This window comes from Calonectris borealis, chromosome 14 (assembly GCF_964195595.1).
Source record: "Calonectris borealis chromosome 14, bCalBor7.hap1.2, whole genome shotgun sequence".
Lineage (NCBI taxonomy): Eukaryota > Metazoa > Chordata > Aves > Procellariiformes > Procellariidae > Calonectris > Calonectris borealis.
This window is the reverse complement of record NC_134325.1, coordinates 15,126,061-15,138,808: the sequence shown is the minus strand read 5'-3', so window position 1 is coordinate 15,138,808 and position 12,748 is coordinate 15,126,061. Positions and strand designations below refer to the sequence as shown.

The 12,748-nt window shown below is 38.4% G+C and overlaps 1 protein-coding gene across 1 annotated transcript in view; it reads left to right on the top strand.

Moving 5' to 3' along the window:
- ANO3 (anoctamin 3) overlaps nucleotides 1-12,748 on the top strand; it is a 222,379-nt gene that overhangs the window by 172,065 nt on the left and 37,566 nt on the right. The window contains exons 12-13 of the mRNA XM_075163291.1: nucleotides 1,127-1,261; nucleotides 7,661-7,757. Of these exons, the coding sequence (XP_075019392.1) occupies nucleotides 1,127-1,261; nucleotides 7,661-7,757 (232 nt within the window). The remainder of the gene's footprint in view (nucleotides 1-1,126; nucleotides 1,262-7,660; nucleotides 7,758-12,748) is intronic.

The window sequence follows — 12,748 nt, the reverse complement described above, 5'->3', positions numbered from 1 at the left end:
ATTATCAGATAAGATTGGAATTCTCTAAGTTGCTTCTTTTGGGTGCTCTTTTGTGCAGGGCTATTAATTTCAAATGAGGCTGCATAAAAGGCATGTAGATCCACCTGCTTGACAATTTGCAGTGTGAAACTTAAAATACAAACCCATGAAGTGATCTGCTGATCAGAGACACTTGCCCCTCGTGAGAGCACCTTTGAGAGCAAAGACCCACATGGACAGTCAGAGTTACCAGATCCAGTGGAGAGAAAATGCAGCCTAACTGTTACATTTCCACGTGGGTTTAAATAAACTTCTGTTTATATATCGTATAATTAATGTCATAGATTACCAAATATAAAGCAGAGAAATATATGTATTTGAAGTTAAATAATTGTAATGTTTGGGTTTCATACTTTCCTCATCTTTGACATTTAATACCAATAATTCATTTTTCCTTGCTGTCAGTTTTTATTGCTGGTCTGACAGTCATAACCAATCATTGTGCCCAATATTGTTCCACTGAAGGCTGTGGAGCTGAACATGTGCCATGGGACAATTTTGTGCCGATCAAGTAGTATCATCCATGACTGACTTTCTGATCACTGCTGCTTCATCTCTTCTAGCAACTGATACCCATGTTTTGAAGAATTAAAGCTCAAACTTCAACTTGTATTTTCAATCCTGTTTTCTCTAATAATAGTTAGATAATCATGTAATATGACATATTTCAATCATAAATGCTTTTTATAATGGAATACTTAGGTCATACCAATTTACTTTATCCCTTTCCAGAAATGTTTTCTATGTCTGTGTATATATGTATCTGTCTCTGTGTGCAAATAAAATGTCCTACATTTAATAATGTTGAAACTAGTACATCTACTTAGTTATTGCAAGGACATGAAAATTACAGAGCATTTCAGTTATATCCTTATAAAATATATGTTTTAGTAAGTCTGCAATTAGTGCCACTAAAGTGTTATGCAAGCCTGAAATAAAAGATTTTGGTAAACTGACAATAATTTTACCATAAACTTGTATTTTGTAGTTCCTTATTAGAATTATTCTACTACTGTGAAGATAGATAGAGGTCACCATAAGTTTTAACTTTAAACAATGTATGTGTTTCCTTTTCCTGTTCATGTAGGCGATATTTTGGTGAAAAAATTGGACTGTATTTTGCCTGGTTGGGGTGGTATACTGGAATGCTTATTCCTGCTGCCCTGGTTGGGCTCTTTGTTTTCCTTTATGGATTATTTACGATGGATTCCAGCCAAGTAAGGTAAAATCCCATTTAAAAACATAATAGCTTGTTGAAAATTAAGAACAGTCTGGTACAACTGAGATCATTATTATACTTATAAATGCTTTCCAGATATGGTAATCATGGGAAAATAACCAAATAAAACACTGAGTTCTTCAGTCGAGTGTATCCACTTTGTATATCTGTTTTGCATCAAACTGGATGCTTACTATTCACAGCAAGTGCTCTTACCCCTGCATCTGCAGAGGTTCACATTCTGTCTGTAAAGAAAAACAGCAAGTACCAATTCTAATGTCGTAGGTACTGCAATGGTTGTCATTCTAGTCAAGGCTAATGGGTGAAAAAACAGTCAGATATACTCCCTCTTTACCTCTGTCTTGCCTGTAACTTCCAGACTGTAGTACAGTTGCTAAACTTCAACTTACTTTTGTCTATGCCTTTTTTTTTCTCCCAGTGGTAATAGTGGCAAACTTTGAGTCTAGCAAAATTCTTAACTATGTCAGTGTAAACTGCAGCCAGGAGACCCAGCTTCAGGGAGATTACAGCCACATGAAATGAGCCTGGTTTTCAAGTTTCCCGCTGTTGTGATTTTGCTCTGAGAGGGGTTTATGTCAATTTAGAAATAGTGATGAGGGTGCTCAAGTTAAGTGCTGACTGTATTTTTAGGAACTGTTTCAGAGGACGCACCCTTATTACAAAGTCTTCCATTAGATGTCATCAGACACAACAGTATCAGTGCTCTTACAATTGCAACTGTTCCTCCAAGCAGTTTGGATGCTTAGGCTCTAAGTATACTTGGAGTCAGATTTCATAGGAAGTGTTTCTTGGGCTTTGAGCAGGACTATTTTACGGGTTTTTTTACGGAATTGTCTTTATCTTCTGTTTCACAGTGAGTTGTTATATTCTGCAGTGCTGTAATTAAGGCTTTTTTAGGCTTGCTTTTGTACAGCAAACTCCTGAGAGACTTCACAACTTCAAACTGCGTTAAATGCAATTAAATGCAATAAATGTATCAGCCAGGAAAATATGCTATCTTTAAGATATTGTTCTCTGTATTGGGATTGTTTTGCATGATAAACATCCGTAAAACACAATGAATGTAATGTAAAGTAGAGGATCAGCCTGTTCATAGAGCAGAGGGACTAGGAATGTTGAACTGGAAATCTTGTATTCTTCACATGTACAATGACAGTTTCAACAAGGGGGGAACAAAGGACCATAATCTACTATTATCAGGGTATAGCTTAATATTTTAGGCACTCCCTGTGGAAGGAAAGATTTGGCATTGAGGCTCCCTAAGAGAAAGAACAGAATTTCTAAGAATTTCATTTTTTCAAACTGTAAGCTATTATGTGCTTGTATATGTGTCATACGCTTCCCCCAAGAAGACTTGGAGATACGACTGCTGCTCTTTTTGTAGAGAGACACAGTTATCTTGCTTGCTGAAGGTTGCAGGGTGTAAATCGCAGGAGCACAGAGGTAGGCTAGTTTTCATGTTTTCATATCCTATGTTTTTCCCCTTGGCTGCTGTTGAGTAGCTGCAGACAGAGCATACAGATTTTAGTTTGCTCCCCATGGAGGCTGATTGTCTTGGGTCCTGTCCTGGTTTCAGCTGGGATAGGGTTAATTTTCTTCCTAGTAGCTGGTATAGTGCTGTGCTCTGGATTTAGTAGGAGAATAATGTTGATAACACACTGATGTTTTAGTTGTTGCTAAGTAGTGCTTACTACTAACACAAGGATTTCTCAGCTTCTCATGCTGTACCGACTGAGAAGGCTGGAGATGCACAAGAAGCTGGGAGGGGGCACAGCCAGGACAGCTGACCCAAGCTGGCCAAAGGGATATCCCGTACCATATGACGCCATGCTCAGCATATGAACTAGGGCAAAGCTGGCTGGGGGGCCGCTGCTCGGGGACTGGCTGGGCATCGGTCAGCAGGTGGTGAGCAATTGCATCGTGCATCACTTGCTTTGTATATTCTTTTTTTAATATTTTTTTTTATTACTACTATTTTATTTTATTTCAATTATTAAACTGTTTTTATCTCAACCCATGGATTTTCTCACTTTTACTCTTCCCATTCGCTCCCCCATCCCACTGGGGGGGAGTGAGCGAGCAGCTGCGTGGGGCTCAGTCACTGGCTGGGGTTAAACCACGACAGGTTCCATCCTGAGGTGCCTCAGTGTCGTGCTGTGCTACACTGAGTGCCAAGGTGCCCTGATTCCAGAAGCAAGAGCCTGCAAGTTAGGTGATCCACCATACAAGCCCTGGATGCCTGCAAGGGGAGGGGAGCATTTATATATTTATTACAGCTAATATTAGCCAGTGTTCATTTCAAAATACTGACAGAGGGTGGGTTAATGCAGAAGCCCTAGCCATGTACTTTGTGGCAGCCCCACATCTGTAATCTGGATGTGTTAATTCTGGGCAGAACGTCCTCTCTGCCTTTGATGGTGTGAATCTGTGCGGTCCCTCTGGTTAGTCGTGACACAATACAGTCATATCAGTGGATTGCTATGACCAAGTTAGTAAGACCTGCTGTGAGACGTGGATTCAAGAACAGAGCTTAACTAACTCAAGCTGATTGTGACTGGCCTGATAAAATCTATGTAGATGTTTTCTGTATCATCTTGTGTACTTAGGCAATTCTAAAGGCCAGTGATAACAGATGCTGCTCCGTGCCATATTTGCTTGCTTAGCCTGGAAGGGGTTAGTGAGGTTTAGACAGAAACCTCCTGCCTAGAGCAGGCAGGAGTCATCCATTAGCAGGCAGACAAACTGCAGAAGCTAAATGTTCTTATTCTTGCCATATTCTGAGACCGTGAGATTATTTAGCTAGTGCTTCTGCAGTCATTTAAAGAAAACTGCTAGATAGATATCTGTAACAGTTTTAAAATATATCATTTGATTTTGAGCACTGCAGCTACCGCAGTGTGCAAATGCAACGTTCAGCAGCCGTCAGGAAGAAACAGAGTCGGGTACGTTATGACAAAATCTAGACACAGGAAACCCAGTGGCAATTAGGAATTTAAACCTAGTGCCAGGGCATTATGGTAATATCATAACTGCCACATTGCCCCAGATTCAGTATTATTCAGTGTAATACTACTTCTCGTGAAACAGGTTTCTCCCTATTAATGCCTGTTATTAGGAATCAGTGGATGTTAGGAAGTGTTGATTTACAGTATGATAAATTCTGTCAAAAAAACTTATTTTTCATCTGTCTTGTGTTCCACAAAATTGGAACCTACCGACTGATCAAATTATTTTTGCAGAACCATGCTTTCCTCAGCGATGTCCTTTCACCGCTCGGGCGCAGGGAGCTGCCATGAGCTCCCCTCTAGCGGCTGCAGGCAGAAAACCATCGTTTTCTTCTTTTTCCACTGAGGTCCAGCACAGTTTCAGCCAAGGAGGAATAAGCAAATACACGAGCATACATTGCTATAGAACCAAACGTTGCTTGCGATGCCAGCCGTGGCATTTCTTAATTCGAGGATTATGCAGAATGATGTCACACCTAAGAACTAGTTTGTCCTGTTTACGACTTGTACGAGAGGCTGCCTCTGCTCTGTGCTCGGGGTCATAATACCAGTTGGCTTTTTTTATATACATATAAAAATATTACAGAAATATATATCTTTCTTTCTCAGCCTGTGCCAGGACCCCATCTCAGCCTGGCACAGGGCTGTCAGTCCCTGCCCCGTGTGAAAAGGAAAGATGCTCTGTATAGTTCATCAGTGGCTGCCACAGGCAAGTTGGAAATGGTGCGTATTTGCTCCCTTTTGGTGGTACCCTTCCTTCTTTCTCAGGGCGAGTGCCCCTCTCACCCTGCCTTTTGCCCCTTGTCATAGTCTCTCTCTCCTCAGTTACAGTTTTAGGGAAACAATAAACTTGCAGGTCTGATTGAATCATTCGATGATTCAAAGGTATTGTACAGGGAGGAGGAAGGTGATACAAGATGGGAAGACAAAAACCCTGCATACACACTGTGGTATCAGGGATTAGACACTATTATAAGCAAATATGCATATATGTCCCATGTTTAGAAACTGAAGTTTCTCCATTCTACACGGTTAGGGACAGTTTTCTTTCCTATCACAAAACAAGTGCATAAAATGGGCAGTGTTACTGAAAGCATGTTTGAATGAAGGATGTTCTTTTTCTTGCGTGGGTTTGGAATAAAGCTTGGTAATACTGTGGTTGCCAGGAGCCGGCACTGAGGGCCCCCAGGGTACTGAGATTATAGTGTCGGCAGCTCGTTGCAGGATTCAGTTGTGAGATGAAGATAACCAAGAGAAAAATCCAGAGAATCTCTGCTCAAGAAACTCCATAGTAGCTTCCAGAGTATTTGGATTATATTCGTAGGGCTCTGACATGCAGAAACAACAGTACAGAACATGAATTTGTATTTCTTGTTTCACACACTTTTAAATATATTTTGATCCATTTGCCCTCCCTGAGCTAAACTGGGGGAAATGTGGTTGTCATATGGGAGGGCTTAAATAGTCCTTTAGAAGTGCCTTCCTCTGGGTTCTTTTCTCTCAACAAATTATGTGCCGTATCTATTACCTATCTTTATTCTCAAGTTAGATGTCAAGCTATTACATGTTGATTAGTCTATATAAAAATAAATCTGATGGTTTTAAAGAGTTTGATTTGGATGGGTTTATACGTATAATTAATTATAACTGTTGTAAGTTGTCCCTTTGTTGTCTGTCAAACAGAAAGGCCAGGCACGAACACAGCATAGCTTGAGGTGTCTTTGCACCATGTGCTGTAGTCAGATTTCAAATATGTAAGTGAGGACAGTAGAGAGGCTTATTTTGCTCTGTAATACTGAAGATTTGAATTGCAGTAACAGTTAACATAGCACCTGTCACAAACACTTGTGTAACAAATGTTATTGCATTTGCAGAGTAGTGCTAAAGCATGTGACCTATCACTGTCAGTATAATTTTGTGAAACTTCGTATGTTATTGAAAACAAACCAAGATTTTAACTCAAGGTATAGAATACTGAAAATCTAACATTTATAACGTTGTATTTAAATTCAAAGCATAAGTATAATTTGGCCTTATATTTAACAACAGTTTGTATTATTGCCAAACTATTATAACATATTGTTGAAATAGGATTTTCTGTGCTTAATCATTTGAATGAAAATGCAAGCAAGAAAATTCTCTGATGTGACACGCTGTAAGATTTCTGTTACTCTGCAACTCTGAAATGACTGGCTGTGCTCATTCTGGCTTAAGGGTTACTTAGGACAATTTCTTTGTCAGGTCCACATTATGTTGTAGGGTTTCAGTGCATTAGTGATTCTGATGTTGTGTGAAGTATGACCAAAGATTACAAAAGTGACATCTGGGCAACTGTATCTTCTATTTCTATTTACTGTTATGTCAGACAGGATTTAATAGATGCACTCATTTGGAAATAAGCATAATCTTCCATACAGCATTAGAACTGTAAATTCAGCTTTTGTGAGGAGGAGAGTGAAAGCACAACGTAGAGATTTCCTGGCATTTGTTTATACTGCTGCTTTCCTAGTGTGTCATAGGATCGTTTCAGGCACGTCAACATTGCTAAAGGGTAGGGAAATGCGATTGGTGAGGTTCTTTGGGAAGCTTACTCAGTGCAGTTAAAATGTTCCTTAAAATTCATTTTTGCACTTCTGTTAATTCTGTTGTGCCTTTGTCAAGACACTTAATTATGTACTACATTTTGAATATGAATGGTCCCAATGAAGGCGGTGACTTCATCTTCATGAATCTTAGGATCTTTAAGCAGTAGAATGTGGTTTGAAGGTATTTTTCCCCAAAGTTAGGATATTAAAGTGGTTTTTTATTAGCCCTTTACATAAGTTCTTCTGTCGGAAATAAAAATGCAAAGACTTGAAATACTACTGCCAGAAATACCTGTCAGTGGGTTTTTACATGTGACCAACCGATCTAAGTGTGCATGCAATCATCCTGTGGAACAGACCTTCAGCTGATGTAAACTGGGGTAAGTTGATTGAAATCAGTGTAGTTATACCGATGATGTCCATCCTCTTTAACGTTTGGTATCTTCTATGTTGCTTAGATAAATATGCAGTAAATGGGTTGGCAGGTAGTGAACAACGTTTTGTTCTTCTGTTTGTGATATTTGGGACAGAATGGGATATTCACAAGCGTAAGAAGCGTAGCATGATGCCCAAAAATATTGCATACAACTCTAGGGCCCATAGTTTTAAGGTTACTGATTTGGGATTAGGCTTTTCGTGCCAAATATTCACTTTTAGTTTGTTTTATTGAGCCAGTTTTGTGGTGTAGGCATACTATTAACAAATGGAGACCACAAACGGCATGACCTCAGAAAATCTTAAGAATGTTAAAAGCCTTTTTATAACCTTTATTTTCCTGTCTTATACTAAAGCAAAGAGATCTGCGAGGCAAATGAAACAATCATGTGCCCTATGTGTGAACGCAATTGCACGCTACAAAAACTCAATGAAAGCTGCATATATGCCAAGGTAATTATTGTCTTATTTCTATCAAGATAACTTTTGTCTAAAGATCCGCTTTCATTGTGTAATGGCTGCCCTTGTTTCAGCAAAGATTCCTGCAAAACATGTTGTTTCTCTACAGAGGTTTTTTTCAGCCTTTGTAATTCATGTTTCTAATAAGGGAATGCTCTGAAATGATCAGAGATCATTCTAAAATTTGTTTTACTTTCTGTGAGCATTTCCTTCCTAAATCCTTATTATTTTCATCAATTTATAAAGTCCCTTGAGTAACAAAACTTTTCTTGGAAGGTTTTTCCTGCTTTCTCCTATAATTGACTTCTTAATCTTTTGTAATTGAATTTCTACTCCTCTGAAAGGAATTTTCTAGCATAATGTGCCTGTGATGTGCTTTGCTCTGTCAAACTAATGCAAAGATTTTACACAACTAAATATTTTGCAAGAAGCTATCCTTCAAACTTAAATAATCACAAGGTGCTTCTGTATATGTGCAGTGTTTTCAAGTGAGCAATATATTTTGATGTGTGGTATGTTCATAATGCTGGAAAAGCAGCCTTGGCATTTTTCGTGGAATTCTTTAGCCTGTAAGATAAATCTTGCTCAGAAGCCTGTATTTATAAAGTGTGACTGTGATTGTCTCTGGGCCATGGCATTACAACAACACTGCAGCAATGTGAAAGAGAAAATCAATTTTGTATTAGATTTTGAAATTTGGCATAGATAGGACCAATGTTGAGTAAAACTCAAACTTTTTGGAGTAAAACTCAACATTGCAAATCTTATTTGTGAAGGAAAATTCTAAACACATTTGACATTTAAAAAAAAGTTTTATATTTATATTTTACAAATTTAATTTTCTATTTTGCAATGCCAAAATAAAAAAATGAAAAAGTTGTTTTGCAACAACAGCAATAAATACCATTGAAAATGTCATACTTAAGGCAAAACTGGTTTTTGTTTTTAAATAACTGCTATAACTTTATAGCAGAAAATGGCTCCATAAGATTTTTTCAGAACTTTTTTCCGCTAATTTCTTATGCTTTTAAAATGTGTACTGAAGATAAGAGCTTTCTTAATTGAAATAACATTATGCAAGCTATACATCCCATCCCAGAAATGCCTCTCTTTAGAAGATGACAAGTACCTCTTCAGCAATCCACGTGCAGTTTAACAGGAAATTAATACATTTAGCATTGTGGCACCTCTTTAACTTTAGGTCCTGTTATTTTAACATTCCCAGTTAATAAGAAGCAGTTTTTGTCTCTCATTTGTATTTACATTGACATCCTTTGCTTAAATCATGCAAATTTCACATTTAATGTCACATTGTGAATAATTCATTGCAACAGAAAAAATGTGGCAGTCCATCCATACTTCCATGTATTTTTAAACCAGTCCCCTTGAAATGAAATCAGGTGACAACCAGGGAAGACAAGTAGTAACCACTCGTATTCCATCTTTGCAGGCACCCTTTTCTGATGTCTGCAAATATTACAGAAATTCATGTAAGCTCCCAACTTTTCCTGCCAATGCTTTTGCTCTGAAAAACTGATCAACCTTAGATTGGAACACAGAAAACAACCAAAAATTGTTTCCTTTCAGGATTTGTCTGTTCTGGATCTCGCCCAAGTCGGGGAGAGAGAGACTTCTCTTTGGGAAGGCATTACCATCTGGCCACTCAAATGGCAAAGAAAAAGGGAAAAAATAAAAAAAAGCTCAATGAGGCTTTTTATAACTCTGTGGTTATAACTGTAATGCCTTCACTCACCGTGTTGTCTCTAAAGAAGGGTTCACTGCAGCTTCGCTCGCTACCCTCTTGCTAGGAAAGCTCTGGTTTCCAGCAGGCGTTGTGGTCCTGGTGGGTGCCACCGTGTTGCTCGAGTCGAGCAGCACGTACCCAAACATGTGTCAGCACTGCCACTGTGTCTGCACCCAAATTAGTGAATGAAAACAATCTGTAATGTTAGAAAACTACAATCTGATTTCAAATCAAATGTTCCTTCGTACTTTCTGAAGCACTGTTAGTAGTATAAGTAAGTGGAACGAACATATTTTAAAATAAGGCATCAGATCTGCTCTCTGGGAAAAGAAAATGTCATTTCCTGCTTGCTTTCGTATTCCTGAGATGGAGCTTGTCAGCATTTCCCTCTGCTTTTGTTGTTGTGGGAACATAACTTATTTCTCTGTCTTCCTTGCACACAACCAAGGGAAGGGAAGCTATCGCACACAGCCAAAGAGCTGATATGCAAGGGAAGCTATTCCTGATTCATTCCGGGCACTGGCACCCTTATTCTGGAATAAGTGTTTTAGTCCTTATTCATTCAAATAGCTCATTGTATATGAGTACATAAGCATTGAGTTAATTAGAAAAAGTGAGTTCCTTTAAATGAAGTTTATGTCCCTAAACCTGCTGAAGTCATGGGACCTGCCACATTTATATAAGGCCTTGTGCTCATATTTCACGTTATTAAAACTGCTGCCAGGGTTTCTTTCATTAAATATCTGCCAAGTTTCGCTCTAGAGGAGCTCTTCAGAGAGAACAAACTAATGCCGGAAAAATCACATACTTCAAAAGTTTTTTCTGCCAAGTTTTTTGTAAAGCTGGAGACAAAATACAAAAGATGCCTTTTTCCTTCTTGTTACTGCCCATTTCTTTCATCCCCTCCCTTTTTATTCCATTTCCATTTAAAAATGCCACACTGAAGTTTATAATTTAAGGGAAAGGCATGTAATATCTGAGTTGTATTCTGAATTGCCAAATGCCCAAGCTGTCATTCTCATCCGCATTAAATGGACTCTTTGATCTGTGGGTGATTAGCGTGGTGCACCAGGGCTCTCTGGGCTGGTTCTGCCCAGCACACCTTGCCCTCGGGCCCCAGGGCAGGGTATTGATTCAGGGTGGATCTGAAGTGCCTGAAGTCTTGTACGATGATGACAACATCAGTCAGGTATGCTGACAGACTAGCACTGAGTCCTACAGCATTTCACTTCTGACCAGAGGCCTCTGGTCAACACGGAGTCTCAGACTGTGCATTTAGCCTTTGAGACAGTCAAATCTTAATTCTGAGTGTGGTGCTGAAAGACTTTAGCCCAAACGCTTTTTATGAAGACAAAGCTAGATCGGGAGCCAGATATGTATCTTCTACTTTTAGCAACATTAGTTCTGCTGGGTTAGGGTTGGTTGCTTGGTTCATTTTGTATTTCCTTGGAAAGATGCACTCTTTACTGAGCAGAATATCCAAAATCAGATCCTAACACAGATCTACATTCAAAACTGAAAATGTTCATCACGTTTATTGTACTGCTTTTGTTCACCTCTCACATTTTCGGTCTCATACCCATTATGTTTGTGTTTTCCTTTATGGAAGCAAAAGAAAAATGAAGCAAAAGACATATTTGTATGTACAATTGATCCGACTGTGTGATTCATTCAGGGAACATACTGGATTTATTGCTCTCCAATACCAAATAGTCAATTCCCGTTTCAGAACCTTAAAAAAATTAAAGAAAAACAGAACTGATATACAGAGAAAATAGATGTGTTTTTAATAAATTCTCACAATATTATAATAATTTTACTCAATAAGAAATAAAACAGAGGCAAGCAACACTGTTTCTATTAACTTTTTTTGCTTTCCTGAGTTAGTTTTCTTAATTTGTGAGGCAGAAGCAATAATGCCAGCCTTCTCTAAAAGAATGAAAATCTGTCAGCAGGGTGAGTTCTCCTTGCAGCAGGCAGTTCTCGCGGGAGCGGGTTAGGTAACTGCCCGAGGTGGGCTGTCAGCCCCAGCATCCCGGCACACCTCACGTACAGAGCGTTGCTGCTGGCCAGAGAAACTTCAGATGTAAGAGAAGGTCGCAGTGCAGCAAAACTGAATCTGGTTACCTGCGCCCTTCCATTGGCACAAGGATGGGTTTCTTTTCATCATAAAAGCTTAAAAATTGGTCCTTAAGTCAGCAACAGAGTCAGCACCAATGAAAGTAAAGTCTTTTCAAGAATATTCTATTTCAAGAATTCTATTTCTCTTCTTATTTTGAAGAGTGGGAAATGACCATGAGTTTTCTGGATGGTTTAGGACAATACATATCAAAGCCATTTGCAGCACTTTTTCATTTCTTTTTTCTCTCTCTTCAGATCTTCTTTCTAACATATGTCTGTTGATGATAAGTTGGTTTGCTCTATTATTTTATTATGATTTGTTCTTTTTTTTCAGATAGGAATTTGAAGCCTGTGCTTTGCTTACTAATGCTCAGCAACATCTTAAACCACCTTTCATGAGAAGAAATGTAGGCCCGTTATCCCTGGATAAATTATATTGCTGTAAATTGGCAACGTTAAATCTATTGAAAGTACATTGATCTTAATTTCAGTGTCCTAAATACTGTTTCATATTATGGCTTGAATATTAGAAATCCTGGATTTTTGTAATGTAAATTGTGATGTTTTCTTAATGTGAGACATCAAATTCACCCACTCAGATGCTTAGAGTGATCCATAGGCATGCAAAAACTAATTATTACTTATTTTCTATTGGCAAGCCTTGGACTTTGCAGCAGAATATCTGTTCTGCCTGAAAAATCTTATAACAAAGAGTAAGATAAGGGATAAATGCAACAAAAAGGAGAGCATTCATGAGGAGAAATTAAGTGCACAATTTAGAATTATGTTTTGGGGGAGATGGTATTTAGCACTTATTTAGTGTTTGTTGGAGTTTAGGGGCACCAGCCTTTTAAGAAGGAGAATATGTCAACAGTTTGAGAGGCTGAGCTGTCTGGATAAAAAGGAATATATATCTATTCTTACCTGCGGAAGATAGCTTGGGAGAAGAAGAAAATTGAATTAAAAGAGACATTAACTAAGTAATATACAGAGGAAGAAAAGACAGGAGTTATTTAAGCTTATAAAAACCTTAAAATAGAAAATGTTGAGGTTAAATTTGACCCAGCATATGAGAAGAACTCTGGAGGAATTTTTAGCCTGTCTGGACATGGACAGAGCA